At 39.8% G+C, this 24,726-nt stretch overlaps 1 protein-coding gene across 7 annotated transcripts in view; it reads left to right on the top strand.

Annotated features, from left to right (window-relative positions):
• DACH2 (dachshund family transcription factor 2) overlaps positions 1 to 24,726 on the top strand; it is a 457,244-nt gene that overhangs the window by 414,769 nt on the left and 17,749 nt on the right. For all 7 annotated transcript variants that reach the window (XM_073360874.1, XM_073360876.1, XM_073360878.1 and 4 more), the window contains 2 exons: positions 18,565 to 18,710; positions 19,315 to 19,462. In XM_073360874.1, the coding sequence (XP_073216975.1) occupies positions 18,565 to 18,710; positions 19,315 to 19,462 (294 nt within the window). The remainder of the gene's footprint in view (positions 1 to 18,564; positions 18,711 to 19,314; positions 19,463 to 24,726) is intronic.

Here is a 24,726-nt window from a genome sequence, read left to right as displayed (position 1 = left end):
GGTCCTGACTGCCTAGCAGAATATGTGCTATTTCTTGCCTGATGAAGAATAGCTGAGAAAGAATTAAAGATAAAGTAATACGTGTTTTCAGCTATATTTGGAATAGTGAGCTGAATTTTTCTCTTAGTTATTCTGGTGCAAATTCATTGACATCAGTGCAGCGGAATAGATGTAATTGAGAGGAGAATTTGGCTCATTGTTTTTATGTAACTTGTAACAAATGTACCTGGGGAAAAAAGGCAATTGTTCATACAAAGTGAGTAATAAACATCCAATTTATATCAACTATGCATTTTAGAGGAAAGAATTTGAAGTAGAACTTGAGTTTTATACAATATAAATTTTTGGTACTTGCAAGCAAAAATTTGCACAATTTGCACTTTTTAAAAAGCAAAATAAATATTGATTCACTGGATAGACCAGAAACAATGTGAGACATAACAAGTGACATTTCCTGCACCAAAATACATCATTGTAATGGACCACGTTATTTTTGACTGAATATAAATTAATTTGTTTTTACAAGTATCCTGTAACAGTTCTTGAGATACAGTCATGCACGTAACATTATTTGTAATTATAGCAGATTGCCATTTTCATCTGCTCCATGCTTATTTCTTTTTTGACTGATAATCCATGTATTTCAAGATAATGAGGGTTCTTCATACTGCCACTTAATAGAGATTATCAGTTCCTATTGCCTACCTTTCAGGAACAATCTAGATTTTTTTGAGAAAGAAAAATGAGAATTAAATCAAGTTACCTTTTTCACATGAGTAATTCCAATGGTATCACTTAGAGTATGTCTACACGGGGATAAAAACCCGCAGCTGGCTCAGGTAAGATGACTTGGATTTGCAGAACTCGGGCTCCAGGACTGAAAGATTGTTGTGTAGATGTTTGGGCTAAGACGGGAGTCTGAGCTCTCGGACACTGTGAGGCTGGAGGGTCCCAGAGCTCAGGCTCCAGCCAGAGCCCAAATGTCTACACCACAATTTTTAGCTCCATAGCCCAAGCCCCGCAAACACGAGTCAGCTGACCTGGGCCACCCGTGGCTGTGCCATGAGTCTTTTATATCCATGTACATGTACCCTTCAGGCCCACTGACCTAATGAAATCAATGGGACTTTCTCATACGAATAAGGTGAGCACAATTTGGCCAGTGGACTTGATTCCAGTTTAATCATTTATATCATTTGTGTCTTGTAAGGTGCGAGTACCTAAAATCCAATCGGTTGCATTAAGCACCCATGCAGCAGATACTTAGCTTGGACCCAAGATTATTTTGATTGCTGCTTCCTTTGTTTTATTTTTTTCCGCATTAGTTTTTCTGGACAGTCTTATTTTTGAAAGGTTTTCTTTGGGCAAAGGGTCAAATATTTATCAGTGCAGATAAATTACAGGAAGAGTTCCTTAATTCTTTTAGCTCCAAACTGAGTGATCAATTTACGTGGGAAATTGTGTCAGAAATAGTACAACTTGCATTTCCAGTTAATAGTTTTTATTAAAGCATATTAACCCAAACAAGCTAGGTCATGAAATTAAGAACTTTTGTTGTTGAGAACAATTGTTTGAGAGGTTACATGCTATTTCATTAATCTGAACAGTGAGTGGCCTCTGGTTTTTTGTTTTTTTTTCCACTTTTTGTAACAAATGTTTAAAAACTCATTTACGGGTAACAATGAAGATTGATAACTTTCTGATCCAGTACTTAATGGTTGCTTGGGGACTGAGTGACTAGTGACTTGCATGTTTGCACAAGCTTCCCAGCTACTTTTTGTTGCACTAGGTTGCAAAAACCTTTGTAAAACCATGGGCAATCAAGAGGCAATGTGAACAGCATCAAGACGTTTCAGAATTTTAAAAAATCTGATGATTCTGATTTCAAAAATACTACTTTCAGTTTAGAAAACACAGCCCTGTCTTTTTAATAATCTTCAATTAAAAATTTACGTTTCGTTGTGTTTGCTCAAGTGTGTAAGAACTGTTTTACATATTTTACACTCTAAATAGCAACACACAGCTTTAGCCCATCCTGTATCATCCAAATGAGTTTGCACAAGAAATAAAAGATTGCCATCTGAGCAACACTGAAGGGCGACAAGAGCAGAAAAAAGGCTGTTAAACATTACAAAAAATAAAAGGTCCTTTCAAGAGAGAAATTTCTGAGCAAACACTTCAATTTTACAGGGGAAACTGTAAGATGGCATACACCTGGATACAGTATGCTACTATTGGGTGGGATTCATTAAGCTTCATTTTCCTGCACTATAATGAACGGATATGTCAGCCATTCACCCAAGTGGTGTGCAGTGTCAAAGCAGGGGGAATACAATACTTCTGAAATGAGCCAGTCAGTTTACAAAGGATTGGTTATTAAAACCCATGAGTAGTAGTAGTGTTAAAAAAAACAAACCTGAAAATTAAACGGATGTTTGCATTTATCCACCAAATAGAAAAATTAATACAGTTTACAAATATCAAACAATATTACTTGAGATAATATACTCCCCACCTTACCTGGGAAATGTCCCACTAAAGGATCACTTGCATCAGTGTGCCACAATTTCTGTACTTTTGGATGATGCATGTCTGCATGAGTAGTTATTTTTTAAAATTATATTCCCCTGTAATCTAGAATCCAGGCAAGAACTAATTTTAAACAGTTTAAAGGTTTCCATTTATAAGAAATGTCTCTCGTGTGTTTTTTTAACTTCCCTTGAAAAATAATAGCCTACCTTAATGGAAAATACTTCATGAAATTTGAAAAAGATTAGCAAAATTCAGACTCCACTAAACTCCCCTATTGCATAGCTGTTTAAAAAGTAACACCAAACCAGTGACGGAAGATATGCGAGCATTTCATCATTATAAATGTGTTTGAACAAAATAGTTAATACTATTCATCCTTCATTTACCTCTCAAGACCGGAACTCAGGTGTTTGTGTTTTGCATGCAGCAGATGTTGGCACATTATTAATGGAATATACATGTGGGGCTGAGCTTTACTGCCAAACATTAACATAAGCATCCCACAGAAAGAAGAGTCTGTTTCTCCTCATGTTGGCTTGCAGTTTGAGGCCTAGGGCATAGCTAATTGGGCACAGAGACCCATATGGGCCTTTCGGGCCTACAGAGAGAGAAAGACAGTAGGGAGTCAGGGCCTACCAGGTAACTAACTTTTTTCTGAAACATAATAAACATTGTTTTGATCAACTCCTAGAAATTCACCTCCCTGCACTCTTTTAATTGTTTAGGCTATCAAATGTTACAGGAAAAGCCTAGGATCCTTGATCTTAGCTATTAGCATGTAAAATATCTTTTAATTTGTTGCATCCGATGAAGTGAGCTGTAGCTCACGAAAGCTTATTCTCAAATAAATTGGTTAGTCTCTAAGGTGCCACAAGTACTCCTTTTCTTTTTTTAATTTGTTATTAGTTAAGGGATGTGCCATCTGATACACTTTTTGATGTACAGGGAATCACTCCAATGACAAAAAGAACAGGAGTACTTGTGGCACCTTAGAGACTAAGAAATTTATTAGAGCATAAGCTAAGTGAGCTACAGCTCACTTCATCAGATGCATAGAATGGAACATATAGTAAGTATATATATACAGAAACAGAGAAGTTGGAAGTTACCATACAAACTGTGAGAGGCTAATTAGTTAAGATGAGCTATTATCAGCAGGAGAAAAAAACTTTTGTAGTGATAATCAAGATGGCCCATTTAGACAGTTGACAAGAAGGTGTGAGGATACTTAACTTAAGGAAATAGATTCAATATGTGTAATGACCCAGCCACTCCAAGTCTCTGTTCAAACCCAAGTTAATGGTATCCTGTTCTTTTTGTGGATACAGACCTACACGGCTGCTACTCTGAAACTCCAATGACATATTCAGATAAAAAGTTGTATACTTGCCATTCACTGTTGTGTACAGTGTTTACAATGCTCCGACCAGGGTGATGCCAGGAGGAAGTAGGTAGCCTCCTCCCTTCCCATGACTAAACCCATCGTGACTCTCTGTTTCACCTGTGGATATAACAGATAGAGGTCAAGATGTGTGTATCGGGGAGAGGGGGAGGTGTATCTTCTTCCTGCTCAGGTTTTTCTTTCTACTCTCCTTCCCTCACTATGGTCTCTGGTAGGTACTAACCTTGTTGAAGAGCATGGAATGAGTTGGGAACCAGTAGCCTGAGCAGTTACCGGATTGTAAAGCAGTAAGGGTTGAACATTTGACTCTTGCTCACATTCACATTGGTTTTATTGATATACTGATCCCATCGACCACTAGGGTCAGGAAGGAATTTTCCATTTTGGCAGATTAGCTGAGAGGTAGGAAGAGTTTGCCTTTCTCTGGAGTAGCACATGAGGATTGTTTGGTGAGAGAGTTCTGCCCTGACTTTGTTATAAACATAGGAAGCTCTTAGTAACTGCAAAAAGAAAAGGAGTACTTGTGGCACCTTAGAAACTGACAAATTAGTAACTGAAAATTAGTAACTGGAAGCTGTTGTAGTACTGACATATTTGAGCACACTAGTCATCCTGTTACTGAGATTTAATGTCAAAGCTTTAAGAAAAGGGCAGCCTTGTGGTAGGAGAGCCTATGGTTTAGAGTATTAATCCAAACTCAAGCATTGTGGACTGGAGGAGGGAGGAGCTCTCACCGTTCTGGAATAACAGCACCTCTGACCCCTTTGTGGGCTCCTTGAGAGCACTCTTCCCCCTACCCGTATTTCAGGCCTGGAGCTGTCACATTTCTCCAGGCAGGAACTTTCATTGCTCTCTTTCCAGATTGGGAATTAGGTGGTAAGTGCCTCCTCCAGCTCACGGTGATCACTTTAGCAAGTCTGAGTTTCACACAGCAATTGTTGTCCTGCTGTCTCCATGGGCTGTGACAGGGTTAGCCAGTGACCAGCCACCCTTCACAAACCAAAGTATTTATTGAGAACAAAAGCATTACAGGGAAAACAAATCTTGAAGACAGTAACCCTATATGCATGCCTGTTTTACCAGCTGTCATCAGTCTCCCACATGGAAACCCTGGTAGGTTTCAACGTCCTTCAAACCCTTCCAGCAGGATTTGTTGCTCTTGGTTAAAGTCTCATGAATTCTTGGATCCAATGAGGATGACTCCTCCTCTATAGCAGGCTGCCCACTTTATACAATTCCTAGTCCTTTGTCTGCTGGACTCTTGAACCTGGTCAAAACCTGTATATGCAACTTTCCCCGGGAGTGGTACTTCTGCAAATTTGTTTACCTGTCTAGAGATTTGCAGTTATTTCCTCCTCGTGATGTTAGTTACTGATAGCCCATTCATACTAAGTGACTTCTCATCAGTTATTGAATAGCTCCTCTTATTTCAAGAAAGAAGTTAACCCTTTGCCACCATTATTACCTGGTGAGTAACAGTACAAAGTGAGAGGGAAACTGAATCACGCATATTTCTTTATAAAAATAAATTGGAAATTTCACAGTTCTCCACTGTGATTAAAGCATAATTGTGATCAGGCGCTAGCATAAGTCGTCCACCATAGGTGAACGAGAGCCTCCTCCCAGGAAAAAGGCCAGGTTGGATACTTACAATGTTAGGGTCCAGATAGGGTGACCAGATGTTCCGTTTTTAAAGGGACAGTCCTTTTTTTGGGGACTTTTTTGTATATAGGTGCCTATTACCCCCCACCCATTGTCCCGTTTTTTCACAGTTGTTATCTTGTAGCCCTAGGTCCGGATGACTAGATTCCCATAGGACTTAGTAGTCTACAGAAGATAAAAAGCCTGTAGGGATTGAGGAGCTGGTAGGTAATTTAAGTTTTACTCTGAAGTTTAATAAAATGTAAACTTTTAATAAGGTTGCAGCCTGAGGCCTTTCTATGTCAGGCATGCTACTGGTAGTGTTCATGACATAGCATCTCTACTTTACCTATTAAATTAAAGATGATAGCAGGTAAACTCAGAAGGAAATAATGCCTCATGTTTCATGTCTGTGAGTGTATGTAAAACCAATGCATGACTAAGATAGAGTATATTAAAATGCTGGAATATATGAACAGAATGCTATTCTCCTTTTTGGCCATGTTTAGAATTCCTTCCCTGAGTTACAGCAAGGAAACTGTGGAAAGATCATTCTTATTGTGTATACATACACTTCTAAATAATGCCAAAAATAGAGTCCAAATCATATTGTAAAGGATTTTCTAGTAATCACTTTTGAGACTTGCTTGATTTTAAAAATGTAATAATCATGCTAGGGAATTTCCCCCTATTTCCACTAATAATTATTTCCTGATTAAAAATGTCCTGGCCTGACAGCACCAGGGAAATTAATAGGAGAAGCTCTCTATGAGTTTTAGAAGATAAGCAAAGACATATTCCATCTCTTAAAATTATTTAAGCAGGTGCTGTGGGAAGCCATTGCTTTTATAAGGCTCTTCAGATGTTTACAGCAAAACATTTTTTCCCAGTGATTGAATTTTTCAAAGTACTAAAATACCACAGAGAAATATGTTTCCCACCAGTTTTATGGCTCCCTGGATGCATTCTCTACAAACCTTCTATCTGCTTGGACACAAACACTCTATTGCAAAAAGATATCTTGCTATTTTAACAGGCTATACTGCTTTGAAAGGATACAGTTGCAGCACCAATGGGAATGTCAGTACCCTAAGAGTAATACTGCTTTAAGGGTACTATTTTATTAAAGCAGACCTGAGTAATTTGTTCCTGACTGTTATACACCCCTATTTTATTAAGGGTACTTTACATCAGTGGAGGAGATTACTACCACTCTTATTTTCTCCACTGCTTGGCTTTAATGTATGGTGTGGGATATAATATTTATGAAGCCTAAGCAGCGGAGGACATAATAGCAGAATTGTTCTTTATAACCTATTTCATACAGTTGTAAAATAAACCTTAATACAACAGAAATAATTACCCAGGAGTAGGAAATACAGTCTTCAGACTGCTTCAGATATTTTGAAGGATTCTGAAAGTTTAACTGCTGTTGATGCACCTACATTAAAAATAGAACTTAACAATAATAATAATAATAATTAATAATGATAGTAGTAGGGCACCATTTTAAGAGATGTGAGATATCAAGTGTGTTATCATAAACTATCTAATGTAAAGTGTTTATATATGAAACAAATCTATCGCAAAATAATGCTTGCACTCGTTACCTAGAAAGGAATTTTTTTGTGAGGCTTGTAATTACTAATTATTATTTATATTCTGGTTGCACCTAGAGGTGCCAACTGGTGGTTATCTTGCTAACACTGCTGTAAAAATAGCGGTGTAGACAGTACTTTAAAGTTGCAACTTGGGCTGGAGCTTGGGCTCCAAAGTCCACCCACTCCCCATGCTTCAGAGCTCTACCTGTGAGTTTCACTAACTTGAGTCTGTCAGCCTGGGCTGTGTAGACATATCCAGTCTCCATGTTTTGATGTCAAGGAATGATGATGTTCCTTATCATTCTTTTCTACAAGAATAATATCACAGCCTGTTAGATTTCCCTGTGGCAGATCTGATTACTTCTGAACCCTGGAAGATACCAAGTGTCTTGATTCCAGTCTGTTTTGAACAGAGATTAGTAGCATAGACTTCACAGGAACCAATGAAGGACTGTTTTCAGCACACAACCACATGCGCATACAAAGCTGGGATTTGTATGGACACTTGGCTAGGTAGACAACCTGTGATGCAGTTATTTAGCTAGTTTTGTGTCCAAATCCCCAACGCTTCAGATGAAACTGTGTGGGTGCCAAGTAAGAGTGTAAACATGTATGCAATGTTGGGTTAAAATTAGGCCCTGGATGTCATGGGGATCAGGAAGGATCTATACAGTAGATTTGCTTTTGTAAATAAGAAAAATATTGAAATTTTCCCAACTTGATTTTTAGTTTTAAATTATTGAAGTTTTGTTACTCTTGAAAGGTTAGCGCTGCATTATCTAAAATATTGCAGCCTTGCTTCTGTTTGGTAACATTGTTGCCATAGATACTATGGAAGAAAGGGCTAAAGAGAAAGAATATGGTGGCAAAATGGAAAACCTTTACAAAAATATGTTGTATGTTGTATGTGGTAAACAGCCAAATTATTATTACAGTGAATGAGATGTTAATGAATAGCCAGATCACTGCCTCTTGTGGTTCAGGGTCGAGAAAGGGAATTGCTTTAAATTTTATCCCCTGACGTTTTCTTAGAACCTTCTGATTACATCACAGCAGGCAACTCCTCTGAAAGAAAGAATTCAAAGTCTAAAACCTTATGTCCCCTGGATACCTCTTGGTCTGCTTTGGTTCCCTGTCAGCATGGCTCCTGGTTTGGCTTCCGCCGCTGGGTGTAGCCCCTAGAATATCTCTTAAAGGCATGGGGGGACGGTTTCCTCCACTAAGGAGCTAATATAGCTTTGCACTATATTAATTTCTGAGCAGATTTTCCAATAGGGTTGAGGGAACGATGCATGTAGTTCCCCATCCTCCCTGATCTTTACCGCCTGTTGTACTACTCCCCTCTGTGTATAGATAGGGCCTGAAGTTATTATACTAATTATGTAAACTGACGTTCTTACAGTATGTGAGAGGACAGGGCAGTGAGCAAAGAGAGGCACTTAAAAACACCTACAGTATGATAACAAGTGGTAGAGTAATTGCTGAAAAAGAAGTCTTTTCTGCCATGCCTTCCCTTAAACATCTGTTGCTCCATATGGAGTCATAAATATTTGCAACAAAATAGTTGAAGAAATAATCTCAACATTAATAGAAAAAGACTGAATCTGCCAAGAAAATTTAAGTTTTTTTTTTTCTTGGCAAGTTTTACTCACCCAACCTCATCTGAGAGTTTAAATCTCAGTGGAAGAATAGTCTGACAGGAGTGAAACCTAAACCTTACCATGAGAAGCACATGTCAATTTGAATAGGAAAGAGTTAATACAGAAAGATTTTGTAGGCACCATAGTTTTTTTTTCCCCTCTTGCTTTGCATCCCGCTGATCCACAATGGGGAGATCATTGGAAAGCTTTGTATTAAAAGTGTTCTTGGCTTTTACAGCATAATTCAAATCCTTGCTTTTGTAGTTGGTCACTAGAAATAATAATTGTATATTTGTGTGGGGGAGTGGCAAGGTTAATATTACTAGCGGGTGCCTGTTATTTTAATAAAGCTTCAGAAAGTTGTCATTTGGCAAATAAAATTTGATAGTACTTGAGTTTTCAACCTGCTTTGTAAAGGTCCATTAAGGTAACATCAGTTCAAAACTCAGCATCCAAATTACAAAAGCTGCATAACTCCTATTAGAACCTAAATATGAAAGTAAATAGTAGGATATTATTTAATATATTGTTTGGTAAGTATTTTATAGGAAGTGGCTATTGTATGAGTAGAATTTGTTTGTACTTAGGAGTTTTGTTAAAGAACAGGACCGTACCCAGGTGGTGATGGGATTTTTTTGAAGTTTCTTTTTATTAAACCCTGCATGTCGAGTTTTACACTCAAACTATTTGTAAGCACCTCGCAAGACCATTTCCCAGGCTTGACACCAGCAAACAGTATGCATTATTCCTCAGTTTCTTATTCAATATTGCAAAATAAATATCATCTAACTTTGATTCTTTCCTTGTTAAGCTTTAAATTAATAACCCCCCCGCATTTTTACTGTAAGTGCCAAGTATATTTTAAATATGTGCAACATAAATAGGTATAATGTTCAGTGTCACTAATGAGAGCCCATTGATGTAAATGTCAAATCTGTATAATTATCCATGTGTCTCTGGTTAAAGAGTGTACAGCTAAAGACAAATTGCAAATTGTTATTTCAACCTATTCTAGTCAAGTTTTCCATTCCAGGGCTATCTCTGACTCGTATTTCCATTGAAATACTTCCTAAGTGCCTACTTTATAAAATCCTCCTGGTAAATGTACCCTCATAACTCCTGAAAACAGCTCTATAGAAAGGGCAGTATATGCATTGCTTACACTATTTTCTCTCTTTTATTTACTACTGCAAATAGTCTGCTTTTCTTAAGCCTTCAGATTGCTTCAAGTGTTATAGAAGTGATCTACGTTTTCCCCTGGATGTGCTGAAAACAATTACAAGGTTTTATTCAACACTTCTTCAAAACAAAATAAATTGATTTTTTAGAGTGAGTGGATGAAAAGCACAAGAGAACTGAATAAGGTGATGTGGAGGATAGCTGGCTTTACTGTTTTATGCTAGCTTCCAAAGCTTTTAGGGCAACCTGAAAATTCACACATAATGGTTAAGTTTTATGGTTAAAGTGAGGGGGGTTTTTATTGTAAAGTGCACTAGTGAAAAACACTATTGTGACATAAAGTGATATAGAGCCCTTTTTTAAATGGACCCAAGTTTGATTTAAAGCTGGTGTACTGGAATAATCAGCTGCACCCCAATTGCCCTCATTGAGCTTCTGCATTCAGGGAGTGTAATAAAGAAAAAAAAAAGAGGAGTTACTTTAAATTTGGCACCTGAATCACATGCTTAAAGTAGTAAATTTCTCTGACTTGTGCCAGGTTAGGAGGCGGCATCACTTTTCTCATTAATGAAAAGAACTGCTCACCTCCTGGCAGAGAAGCAATGAGGGTTTGCAGAGCAGTTAAGTCATTGCAGACAGATAACTGTCTTTGCAGACTTCATATATATTCCATGCGTGTTTGAAATAAACACATCTTCTTTACTATCTGTTCCACAGTGGAAACGGATCCCATGGCTTACTAAGAACACATTGGAGCTGCCAAGATTAAAAAAAAAATCAAACAAAATCTTCATTTTGATAAACAGCCCTGCATGAGTTTGAGGGCCTGAGCCTACACGAGGATCCACAAGCATCAACCCTCAGCTTGATGAGAATCCTACTAAAATAAATTATCAAGAGTTCCACTGACTTTGAGGCATAAGTATTCTTGTGGGTGCACCCCTTTGGAGGATCAGGGCCTAAATCTGAGTACAGGGAGACTAGATATTTTTGACACAGTAGTACTAGTCAGCCGTGTCCATTGACTTCAGTTAGAGTTGTAGATGTTCAGTTCTTCTAAAAGGTAGGTGCACAGCAGAGCTCTTCTTGACCTGCTGCTCACAAACCAGGAAGAATTAGTAGGGGAAGCAAAAGTGGATGGGAACCTGGGAGGCAGTGACCATGAAATGGTCGAGTTCAGGATCCTAACCCAAGGAAGAAAGGAGAGCAGCAGAATACAGACCCTGGACTTCAGAAAAGCAGACTTTGACTCCCTCAGGGAAATGATGGGCAAGATCCCCTGGGAGAATAACATGAGGGGGAAAGGAGTCCAGGAGAGCGGGCTGTATTTTAAAGAATCCTTATTGAGATTACAGGGACAAACCATCCCGATATGTAGAAAGAATAGTAAATATGGCAGGCGACCAGCTTGGCTTAACAGTGAGATCCTTGCTGCTCTTAAATTCAAAAAAGAAGCTTCCAAGAAGTGGAAGATTGGACAAATGACCAGGGATAAGTATAAAAATATTGCTTGGGCTTGCAGGAGTGAAATCAGGAAGGCCAAATCACACCTGGAGTTGCAGCTAGCAAGAGATGTTTAGAGTAACAAGAAGGGTTTCTTCAGGTATGTAAGCAACTAGAAGAAAGTCAAGGAAAGTGTGGGCCCCTTACTGAATGAGGAAGGCAACCTCATGACAGAGGATGTGGAAAAAGCTAATGTACTCAATGCTTTTTTTGCCTCTGTCTTCACGTCCAAGGTCAGCTCCCAGACTACTGCACTGGGCAGCACAGCATGGGGAGGAGGTGACCAGCCCTCTGTGGAGAAAGAAGTGGTTTGGGACTATTTAGAAAAGCTGGACGAGCACAAGTCCATGGGGCCGGATGCGTTGCTAAAGGAGAGTGCTAAAGGAGTTGGCAGATGTGATTGCAGAGCCATTGGCCATTATCTTTGAAAACTCATGGCGATCGGGGGAGGTCCCAGATGACTGGAAAAAGGCTAATGTAGTGTCCATCTTTAAAAAAGGGAAGAAGGAGGATCCTGGGAACTACAGGCCAGTCAGCCTCACCTCAGTCCCTGGAAAAATCATGGAGCAGGTCCTCAAGGAATCAATTCTGAAGCACTTAGAGGAGAGGAAAGTGATCAGGAACAGTCAGCATGGATTCACCAAGGGCAAGTCATGCCTGACTAATCTAATTGCCTTCTATGAGGAGATAACTGGCTCTGTGGATGAAGGGAATGCAGTGGACGTGTTGTTCCTTGACTTTAGCAAAGCTTTTGACACGGTCTCCCACAGTATTCTTGCCAGCAAGTTAAAGAAGTATGGGCTGGATGAATGGACTATAAGATGGATAGAAAGCTGGCTAGATTGTCGGGCTCAATGGTTAGTGATCAATGGCTCCATGTCTAGTTGGCAGCCGGTATCAAGTGGAGTGCCCCAGGGGTTGGTCCTGGGGCCGGTTTTTTCAATATCTTCATAAATGATCTGGAGGATGGTGTGGATTACACCCTCAGCAATTTGCAGATGACACTAAACTGGGAGGAGTGGTAGATACGCTGGAGGGTAGGAATAGGATACAGAGGGACCTAGACAAATTGGAGGATTGGGCCAAAAGAAATCTGATGAGGTTCAACAAGGACAAGTGCAGAGTCCTGCACTTAGGACGGAAGAATCCCATGCACCGCTACAGACTAGGGACCGAATGGCTCGGCAGCAGTTCTGCAGAAAAGGACCTAGGGGTTACAGTGGACAAGAAGTTGGATATGAGTCAACAGTGTGCCCTTGTTGCAAAGAAGGCCAATGGCATTTTGGGATGTATAAGTAGGGGCATTGCTAGCAGATCGAGGGACGTGATTGTTCCCCTCTATTCGACATTGGTGAGGCCTCATCTGGAGTACTGTGTCCAGTTTTGGGCCCCACACTACAAGAAGGATGTGGAAACATTAGAAAGAGTCCAGCGGAGGGCAACAAAAATGATTAGGGGACTGGAACACATTACTTATGAGGAGAGGCTGAGGGAACTGGGGATGTTTAGTCTTCAGAAGAGAAGAATGAGGGGGGATTTTATAGCTGCTTTTAACTACCTGAAAGGGGGTTCCAAAGAGGATGGCTCTAGACTGTTCTCAGTGTTAGCAGATGACAGAACGAGGAGTAATGGTCTCAAGTTGCAGTGGGGGAGATTTAGGTTGGATATTAGGAAAAACTTTTTCACTACGAGGGTGGTGAAACACTGGAATGCGTTACCTAGGGAGGTGGTGGAATCTCCTTCCGTAGAAGTTTTTAAGGTCAGGCTTGACAAAGCCCTGGCTGGGATGATTTAGTCGGGGATCGGTCCTGCTTTGAACAAGGGGTTGGACTAGATGACCTCCTGAGGTCCTTTCCAACCCTGATATTCTATGATTCCTGTGTTTTACACCTCGTACTGTATACAACTGCAGGCATCTTTTCTTAAATAGGTACAGGAGAGAATACACTGCTGCAGAATATTTTTCTTTTAATGAAACATATGGGACCTGACCCTAAAATAGGGAGCAATTTGATTTAAAAAAAATGTTGAAAGGGAACAATGTTTTCAGTAGTGGACATTTTAATGTATCCCAGTAAGTCAGTGCAGAAGGAAAATAAGTATTTGTAACTATATCTTCAATCCCGTCCCCCATTCAAAGAACACCACAACTGTCTACAGCTTTCTTGTAAGGATGTAGGTTTCCACCACTTCATCACTTGGAGAAAAAATATACAAAGAGTTATCACTATCATGATTATTCTTAATTTCTTCTTGACAACCTTTGAGAAGTCTTTGTCCATCACAAGCAGGGCACATTGCCTACATAGCATTATTAATAAAGACCAGAAATTGAAGTAATACGCAGCAAGAGAAAAAGAGACTGGTATGGTTACAAACGCTAGGGACTAAAACTTATGTCTAGGAAGTTATATCTTTGCTGCAACAGTTTCTCACTTAAGCTAGTTACCAGCTGCTCCTTCCTTTCAGGCCAAGAGGCTCCAACTTTCACAGACTCATAAGGTGCTGCGCCCTACATGGTGGATAATTAAAAAAAGGCTTTTTTTCCTCCCCTTATGTTACCCACACTCCATTGTCTCCACCGTGAGAGCCAGGAAGGTATCCTGAGGTGCAGACTATGTCCGCTGGCATGTTTACTAAGTTGTTTCCTCCGCTTGTTTGCTTGATGATATTGGTTACCTTATATGTATGTAAATATACATTCATTGTCCTCTGTCTGTAATCAAGCTGGTCAGACTGGAAATCCACATTGCTTTGTCAGGCTTCCTGCATGCTCTGCCTCCCAAACACAGGGTTTTTTAAGACCATATTTACAGCACACACATATTAAAAAAAAAAAAAAACCCTCTCACTAGACTACCCATACATACATCACACAATGATTTGTCTGCCCCAGTGTGTCACCAGTTTATGTATGATCCCTTATATGGCTGCTTTTAGATAAATATTATGACAACTGTGTGTTGTGTGTGTCAGACCTGATATGAGTTAATGTATGGTGGGCCCTCTGCCACTTGGCATCAAGGGGGTGCTTATGGTCACACATAGTCTTCTGGGCTAATGCAGCTGCGTCAGCCCCAATGTTGCTGGTAGAGTTTCTCAACTTATTACATTTGTGCTAGTTCTGACAACCTAGGGCTAAGCCCTACACAAGTAATTTTTTTTACCCTGCCTCCCCAACCCAGACCCACGTTTGTCGCCTCACCTCAACTGTAAACCCTTTGAGGCTCTCACTGTAGCTGCTTGGCTTGAGGAGATAGAGTAACAAAATTAATCAGATGTGTGTAGACATTAGCCAATAAGGAGCAACGGGTGCCAGCTTGGTGGGCTCATAAATAATGTTTTAGGATGTGAATAGAAGGGAACTAGATTGTTTTCATACTCGTGGTCTATCAAGTGTGTGAGGTGCATATCACACAGAGTTAAAAGAATGTGCTTAACTAGCAGGTTTCTTCTTTAATAAAAATACTGACTAGCCTATTGGTAGTGCACTGCACTGTCAGGTTGGAGACTGGTCACATAGCATTTATTCCCAGTCCTGATTTTTAGTCCATAGGCTGGAGTTTCACTTTGCAATGAGGACTGGGCAGGAGACTGGTGAGTCAGAAGATGAACTACAGTGGTCTGTTGAATCTACAGAAAATTTTTTAGCCATCTAAAATGTAATTTTCAGGAGTAGCATTCAATTCATTCTTGGTATTTACTGTATATTTCTTTTCTGCAAATATAATTCTTGCCCTCCTTTATGTCTAGTCAGCACAGCCCCAAGCTAGAAATTAAAATAAAAAGACTTGCCCTCTAAATGGACTCCTGAATGCTATTACAAAGTGTGCCAGGTTTAACAAACAGGCTCAATAAAAGCAGGCTTCACTTTGCCTCAATAAATGGAAAGGTTTTGTGTCCTTGGTTAGATAGTAGTGCACCCAGCTGTATTTCTTGTTTATTCTATTGTTTTATATGTATGAATGCTGCTTTTAATATGTACAGTTCTAGTGGGCTTTAAATTCAAAATGTTTCAGTCAAAACCTTTTCTCCTTTTACTATAAAAATATGTACTTATTTAACCCACAAAATATGCTTCCAGCACTTGCCCACTTTTTAATTACTTTGTCAATTAGGATTTCCCAAGCCTCGCTAATAAATTTCTGCCTTTGTGTGCACTTATTCAGGCTGTGCACAAAATGTAGACACCATTCAGATGTGAAGACCTATTACAAGATTGAAATAGATTTCTAATGCATTTATCATTCATCTTTGCAGCGTGTGATTTCAATCAGAAAAAAATGATGAATGGTTTGACAGTTTCCACCCATATACACTAAAACATAATATGCTTCTACTAGTTTTCAGCTATTACAGACTTTAACATGCAATGTGACCTTGGTCTGCAAAGCATGTTTGGTTAGCACAAAAACTTAATCATAAGGAGTCATAAGTAGAATCCTTCTTCTTTACTGCCCTTTTTCTGGGACTAGGAAATTTATTGCTTGTGGGACAGGTAGGATATGAACAATGGGCCAAATAGAGTCCAGGGTTATCTCATCTGTGTGAAAACTGCTGCTGAAAATCGATGTGACCTCTGCTACACTGTCATCCCAATTCCCACCCTCTGTGTCCTATTTGTCTTTTGGTAGAAGCTTAGATCTGTGTGCTGTCTCTATGTGTCTCTCTTGGGCCAGATTATCAAAATGAATCATTGCCTGCATACCTCTTATATTTCTATTTATTTTCCTGGTGTTGACTAGGTCTGATGAAATATGATTCTTTTTGCATTTGATCCTCACTGCAGCAAGCAGCACCTAATTTAGCTGTGTCTATCTCTTTAAAGAAGAGTAATACTATTTTGAAACTTCAATCTACTGTGTAGCAACATTACAAACCATAGACCATGAAACCTGTCTTCACAGTCAATAGTAATTTTCCTTTCAGCCAATTTAATAGTATTACTTTCATCTCCAAGTAGGAGAGATTTCTAGATATTTTAAAGCTGTTACAGTTTTCTGTTATGCATACTTTATGTATTGTTCTCCTTTTGAGATGCCACTTTTGTTTAGTCTGCCTTAACTCTGTAGCATAAACGTCATTTCTGTGTAATATCATATGCAACAGCTAATCAATTAATTTTAAGATTTCTACTTCTTATATAAAATATTTAAACAGGAGAAACGGTATATAGTCTTTGAATCAGTAAGAACGCAGTGGTCTGAATATGTAACCACAGTTGTTTAAAAATAGATAATTTATATGACACAAATCCAGCTTCTACAAAGATGTGAATATGTTGTAGGCTTTTGTTATTATTAATACTTGAGGCATCGTTGTGAAGATGTTCCATTTAATGCTCTCACACAGTGAAGACAAAATACTCCCTAACATAGATTTCAGCAAATACAGGAAGACTCCTAGCACTGCTGGGTTAGTTGTCAGCAAATGTATTTCAGAAACGTAACATGTTAGCTTGTTCAAGAGATGCCTAAGGAATTTGTTTTTCAAGCTATATAATATTACCAATGTAAAGACCTGCAGGTTAATTTCTGTCATAGTATTTGTAACCAACGTACTGATTCCCTCTGGATTTTTTTTTTTAAATGGTGGGGGGAAAGCCCTGTAAATGTGGTCTGATCTAATTGTAAATCTTAGAATTAATATGACCAAGGCACTTGACAAATTAAACTATCAGGATTGGTTGTGCAGTTGCCTTTAGAAAACACATGCATCATGAATTTATGATCAATATATTAGTTTCAAGCTTTATAAAAAGCAATTGCTGTGAAGATGTTCTTATAACTTCTGCAACTGCCAAAGGAATTAAAGGGATGTTTCGTGGATTCCACAGGAACACTACAGAGATATATTTCTAGATATTGCAGATTCAAAGAACATACAACACAACACCTGATGTAAAATAACTGACTGAAGACTTTTGTTCTATAGGTTTCAGCAGTACGTTTGATACTTAAAGCTAGTATGTGTAGAGGAGGGTTTAAAAAGAGGTAATATGTCACGTATTGCTCTGGAACAGGGGTTTTCAAATGTTACTCATTTGTGGATTCCTAAAAATTTTTGAATGGCGGTGCAGATCCCTTTGGAAATCTTAGACATAGGCTGTGAACCGTGAGAGGTCTGCAGACCACAGGTTGAAAACTATTGCTCTGCAATATTCATTAGTGACAGTGTTAATTCATAAAAAAAAAAAAAAAGTTTTGGGCTCAGACAGATTGGTGAAAAATATTTTTAAATGATGTTGCTTCTCTGGAGATTAACTTTTTACATCGTGGAGGGGCAATGTGTTGCCTGTCAAACCGGGAATACGATATTGGGCCAGGATCCTGCAATTTATAAAAGGCACACCAGTTTGGCTACCTATTGTAAATTGCAGGAGCAGGGATTCCCCCTACTCTACCATGTTACTGCCCCCTTTCCAGTGCCTGACTTACTTCAGAATACACCCTTTCTCTTTTTACCCTAGATGAAACAACTCACCTAAAACACTCAAAACATGTTTAGCTAATGCTGAACACCAGAAAGGATGACAATAGCAAGATACTCTGTAGGAAAATCTGCACTGACATTTCACCTACAACTGAGACTCAGTGTCATCCAGGCAAGAGGGAATAACTGAGTTGATTATACTGTTGACTCTGGGAGGGGAAAATTAAAGGGAGGGAGAAATGATAAATTCCCTGACTATAGAGGATTTATTTGGTTGTAACAGAAAAACCCTACTTTTCATTGTTCTCTGATAAACCGTTCAGATCTAGTGACCTGAGTAACAGAGCTATAATTCTGTAATATACTGACATCTGGGGTATAACAATATTTGTGCACCTCCTCCAGGCTGCTCAGCATGATTTTTCTTTAACTTGTTCTATTTTTCAGCCTTACCATAATCACAATCCTTGTTGCCGTAAGACAAACAATGCCAATTTTGCTATAATAGTTATGAGTTGATTTCAAGGTGAATTAAGTCCTGGCCTTTAAACATTTCAGTCACCTGCCTGTATAAGAAGGTTGCCATTGCCAACATATTAACTTTCTGATGTTGCTTTCTAATATGTCTTTACAGAAGAGGTCCAAATTGCTATTCCAGTAATGAAACCAACCTTAGATAAAGTCCAACTGGCTGGACAGACCTTGCCTCCTGGATTCCCTGCACCATTTCTTTTTGCTGACGGTTTATCATCAGTAGAAACTCTATTAACCAACATTCAGGTAAATTATCTGGACCAGAGATACATAATGATAAATTAACTCATAAAGAATGAATATGCAGCGTTCCCATTTATTTAGTAATTCATACATTCTACAAAATCATATTCCTATGGATTCAGAATAATCTGTAAAATCAGATCTATTTTAATGAGATTTTTTTGAAGCAAACCGAAGAATGCTAACTACACTTGATAGTTTGTTTAAAATGCAGTGCAAGAGTTAAACTTTTCAGAACAGCAGTAATATGTCTCTCTTTGGGTTTTTTCCCCCCAGAACATGCATATACATATATGCAATTTCTCTATGTTTGTGTTTCTTGAGTCCTCATATGTCTTTTACTTAAGTTTCATTTTCGTGTGATAAAAAACCTCAATGGGATCAATTTGGAAAAGCTATTTTGAATGAGTCCACACCCCAAAGTTTCTCATAGAATTAGAATATGATATAGCTGCCTAATCTCCTCAGTTGTGTGCAAAAGTATACAAGTTTCCTGTCATAATTTTTTCTATTATCTCACACAGATAGGATCAAATGATGATGTTTTATGCTACCATTGAGATTAAATGTCATTTTTCACAAGGCTGATGTATGTGTGTGCTGTTAGGGTCTACTGAAAGTAGCTGTGGACAACGCACGAGTCCAGGAAAAACAGATACAACAGGAAAAGAAAGAGTTAAAGATGGAGCTTTGTAGAGAGAGAGAACTGAGAGAGAGCTTAGAAAGGCAACTTACAGCTGAGCTGCAAAGCAGAGGTAAGTGAATGAAGAATGGACTTTAGATATGTTTTGCCTGCTCTGAGCAGCTGGTGACTTGGGCTTAGCTAGCAATCATAGATTAGCATAATGCAGTAGTGGACAAACACTGTTAAAGAAAGATTTAAGTGTTTATGTAAAACAAGCTTTTTTTCAGGCAGATAGGAAAAAACTGACTGTAGGACTGTTTCCTAGAGGATAACTGGCCACAAAATATTTTGGCAGCTCCCCTAGTTGAGAGCTGATTCAGTTCCATGGCTTTCACATGTATTATTACCAGTCCATCTGTGGGTTCTTAACTTGAATTCTTGATTTGGCAGCTTTAATTTATTCTGTGTTTCCAGCTATTATCTTCACCAGTGAGGAGCAGTCTTATTTTGCGAAAGAGTCACAAGGAAAGTACATTTCTAAAATGTGTTTACACTAGAATTTCTTTCATCATCTTCTCTCTGAGCTAGCCCATCCTTTTGGGGATAATTATTACACTAATAGGGAGGCTAGTCAGTTAGCTTCATTTGCAGATGACTCCAGTGCCACACCATGGATCAGTTGGGAGGAGAAAATGCTTATCCAAAACTGTCTTTTCCTGAGATCAGAAGCAAATAACCTTACTAATTCTCCTGTCATACCATGGAGGGAAACATGATATAGCTCTTAAACTGGGTCTTGTAAGGGGGTAACATGAATCATAATCACAACAGCAGATTGTGTTAGTTTTATAGTATGGCGTCTTAAGTGTAACATTTTTCACTGTGGTATTGCAAAGAGAGCAGACTTGTCCAAAGTTCAGCATCTACATTAAAGGGCAATATGAAATGAGTAGAAGTTATAGTGAACATGCTAAAATACCATCCGTGGATTATATCAAAATTCTACCCTCTAGGAGTCAGAAGTGAATGGAGAGAAAACTCCCCAGAGATAATTAAATTGCAGAGGACCTGCAATTTGTTGTACCCCCACAATCCAAAGGAAAGAAATCTCATAAGGTGAAATTCACCCCTATGTAAAGGGCCAGCACAGAATCTGTGCATCCCTTAAGCTTCATTTAAACCATCACAATCCTTACATGAGACTTAAGTGATGTATAGACTTTGGTGGCCTCCAGCATGGGACTGAGTTTCATCACTGATGCATCAGCCTTGGTTTTGTTCCTCTCCCAGACCCTCTCCATCAGTGCAGAACGAGCTCCAATGGACCTGGAGTTTGATACACAAAAGAGTGCACAGAGATTGCTGAAATTCCCACCATCATGTCCCCCTCCCCACATGGTAGTGGAACTGCAGCACTTTTGCTGCAGGCAGGAACCTCTATGGCTGAATGGGCTAAGGCGGCAGGATTTGCTCCTGTGTGCATATTGGAAGATTGAAACTGAATCAGGCTTTGGTAGTCTCAAGATGCTGCTGTATCTGAAAATAAACAGAATTAAATACCTTCGTACAGCTGCCACAGCTGTACAATGTACATGCTAATAGAACCACTCCCTCTACACTTTAAGGAAGTTTTTTGATTACATTTTAAAATATTTAAAAAGCACTGAAGTCCTTCCATTGCAGCCTTAGACCAGATAGATGGAGATTGGCAGTATATCATCTGAGATGATCTGAACTATAACTTCAGTTTAAATGTAGTATGAAATTAGTTGAAAGGTCTTTTCAATGCAGTCTGAGCTGCTTGACTTTGAGTATGCCAGTTATTTCAGTGGAGACTACTTGAGCACGTAAAGAAGCTGGTTTTGGCTGTCCTCTAACTAGGTCACTAGAGAGCGCTTAGAGGGTAAAGTACTTGCAGCGAACAATTGATGTGAACATGGAAACAGTGAGCCACAGACACCGTAATATGGTTAAATGCAGAGGCCGTGACTTTATTACCTGACTGGGGTAACCACCTCAAACTACCCGATAGAGTGGTCCAGCATGAACCAATGGACACTGGTGGCCCTTATGTACTATAAATCTGGGGTGAGTGTGAAAACTATGCATCTTCAGTTCTAGGATCCTGACCCACCTTCATGCTGGAGGTAGGAGAGATGAGGGGAGCCAAAATATGCAGAAGACATGGAGGTATACCGCCTTTGCCATGCCATGTGTGTCCAGAGCTAATGGCCAAGCAGCTCAATGGATTTAGGGCCCTCATTTAGACCCTTCTGAACCCATCAAAGTTATGATAATTGTAATTCAACATCCCCCACCTCTAAACAGACCTCCTGAATACATGAAAAACCCATACAGCTTTGTGTCAATTTCACCATATGGGAAAAGTCACTTCCAGACCCCAAAACTGACAACCTGTATAGACCCCAGAGATCCAGCATCCTAATTAAAGGGTGGGTACGTTAGAGATGAAACATGGACCTTGCAATGGCTGCCATGCATGGGAAGCAGACTGTATCTCTCCTTCCCCTCTTCCATCAACCATGTGACAACTAATCCCCTGGCCACTCCCATTGCCCAGTAGCAGCAACAGGGAATGGGACAAGCACCCAGCTGAACCATGCAACACTCCAATTTCCCTTTCTTTACAGTATGCAGAAGGTGAAGACGGAAAGGGGTCAAGACAATGAATCATAGAAATGTAGGGTGGGAAGGGGCCTCGAGAAGCCATCAAGTCCAGCCGCCTGTGCTGAAGCAGGACTATACCTTGATCATTTCTGACAGGCGGTTGTCCAATCTGTTCTTAAAAAACCCTACAATTATGGGGATTCCATTGGAAGCCTATTCCAATGTTTAACTACCTTTATAGCTAGAACATTTTCCCTAAATTTCCCTTGCTGCAGATTAAGCCCATTACTTCTTGTCCTACCTTCAGTGGACCTGGTGAACATCACCGTCCTCTTTCTAACAGCCCTTAACATACTGTATTTATAGACTTAACAGGTTCTCTTCTCAATACTGAACATGTCCAGGTTTTTTAACCTTTGCTCATAGGGCAGGTTTTCTAAACTTTTTATAATTTTTGGTGCTCTTCTCTGTACTCTCTCCAGTTTGTCCTCATCTTCCTTAAAGTGTGGCGCCCAGCATTGGACACAGTACTCCCGATGAGGCCTCACCAGTGCTGAGTAGAGTGGGACGACGCCTTCCCATGTCTTATAAATGACACTCCTTTTAATGCACCCTAGAATATTAGCCTTTTTCACAACTGCATCACACTATTGACTCATCTTCAATTTGTGATAACCCCCGATCCTTTTCAGCAGTACTACCACCTAACCAGTTATTTACCATTTTGTAGTTGTGCATTTGATTTTTCCTTCCAACAGCACTTTTCTTTACTGAAATTCATTTTGTTGATTTCAGACCTATTTGCCAAGGTCATTTTGAGGTCATTAAAGGGCACCCGAGGGAGCCATATTGAACTCTTATTTACTGTTCTTCGCATTGAGACAGTTTTCAGATGTGCCTTTAATATCTCTTAAGAATCTGCCAGTCCTCCTGAACTCCTTTTCCCCTTAGATTTCCTTCCCATGGGACCTAACCTATCAGTTTTCCGAATTTGTTTTCTGTTTTTTGAAGTCCATTGGCCTTAGAATCATAGAATATCAGGGTTGGAAGGGACCTCAGGAGGTCATCTAGTCCAACCCCCTGCTCAAAAGCAGGACCAATCCCCAATTAAATCATCCCAGCCAGGGCTTTGTCAAGCCTGACCTTAAAAACTTCTAAGGAAGGAGATTCCACCACCACCCTAGGCAACGCATTCCAGTGTTTCACCACCCTCCTAGTGAAAAAGTTTTTCCTAATATCCAACCTAAACCTCCCCCACTGCAACTTGAGACCATTACTCCTTGTCCTGTCCTCTTCTACCACTGAGAATAGTCTAGAACCATCCTCTCTGGAACCACCTCTCAGGTAGTTGAAAGCAGCTATCAAATCACCCCTCATTCTTCTCTACTGCAGACTAAACAATCCCAGTTCCCTCAGCCTCTCCTCATAAGTCATGTGTTCCAGACCCCTAATCATTTTTGTTGCCCTTCGCTGGACTCTCTCCAATTTATCCACATCCTTCTTGTAGTGTGGGGCCCAAAACTGGACACAGTACTCCAGATGAGGCCTCACCAATGTCGAATAGAGGGGGACGATCACGTCCCTCGATCTGCTCGCTATGCCCCTACTTATACATCCCAAAATGCCATTGGCGTTCTTGGCAACAAGGGCACACTGTTGACTCATATCCAGCTTTTCGTCCACTGTCACCCCTAGGTCCTTTTCTGCAGAACTGCTGCCTAGCCATTCGGTCCCTAGTCTGTAGCTGTGCATTGGGTTCTTCCGTCCTAAGTGCAGGACCCTGCACTTATCCTTATTGAACCTCATCAGATTTCTTTTGGCCCAATCCTCCAATTTGTCTAGGTCCCTCTGTATCCTATCCCTGCCCTCCAGCGTATCTACCACTACTCCCAGTTTAGTATCATCCGCAAATTTGCTGAGAGTGCAATCCACACCATCCTCCAGATCCTTTATGAAGATATTGAACAAAACCGGCCCCAGGACCGACCCCTGGGGCACTCCACTTGACACCGGCTACCAACTAGACATGGAGCCATTGATCACTACCCGTTGAGCCCGACAATCTAGCCAACTTTCTACCCACCTTATAGTCCATTCATCCAGCCCGTACTTCTTTAACTTGCTGACAAGAATACTGTGGGAGACCGTGTCAAAAGCTTTGCTAAAGTCAAGAAACAATACATCCACTGCTTTCCCTTCATCCACAGAACCAGTAATCTCATCATAGAAGGCGATTAGATTAGTCAGGCATGACCTTCCCTTGGTGAATCCATGCTGACTGTTCCTGATCACTTTCCTCTCATATAAGTGCTTCAGGATTGATTCTTTGAGGACCTGCTCCATGCTTATTCTCCCGCTCTCACTCCTTCCTTTCCTTAGAATCATGAAATTTATCATTTCAGAGTCACGATCACCCAAATTGCCCTCCATCTTCGTATTTGCTCCCAATTTCTCCCTGCTGCTCAGACTCAAGCCTAAAACGGCTGTCCCTCTGGGTACTTCCTGCACTTTCTGAAACAAAAAGTTTCCCCCGATACCTTCCAGGAACTTATTGCAAATTTTGTGTTTTGCCATATTCTTTCCCAACTGATGTCTGGGTAGTTAAAGTCCACCATTACTATCAGGTCTTGTGTTTTGGATATTTCTGTTATTCCTTATCCAACACTTTCCTGACTGGATAGTCTACGGTAGACCCGTACTGTGACATTACCCCTATTTTTTTTACCCCTTCTATCTTTACCAGGAGACCTTCAATTGTTCTGTCTC

Source organism: Lepidochelys kempii, chromosome 9 (assembly GCF_965140285.1).
Source record: "Lepidochelys kempii isolate rLepKem1 chromosome 9, rLepKem1.hap1, whole genome shotgun sequence".
Classification (NCBI taxonomy): domain Eukaryota; kingdom Metazoa; phylum Chordata; order Testudines; family Cheloniidae; genus Lepidochelys; species Lepidochelys kempii.
The sequence above is the reverse complement of the archived record's forward strand: the minus strand, read 5'-3'. Positions and strand labels throughout refer to the sequence as shown.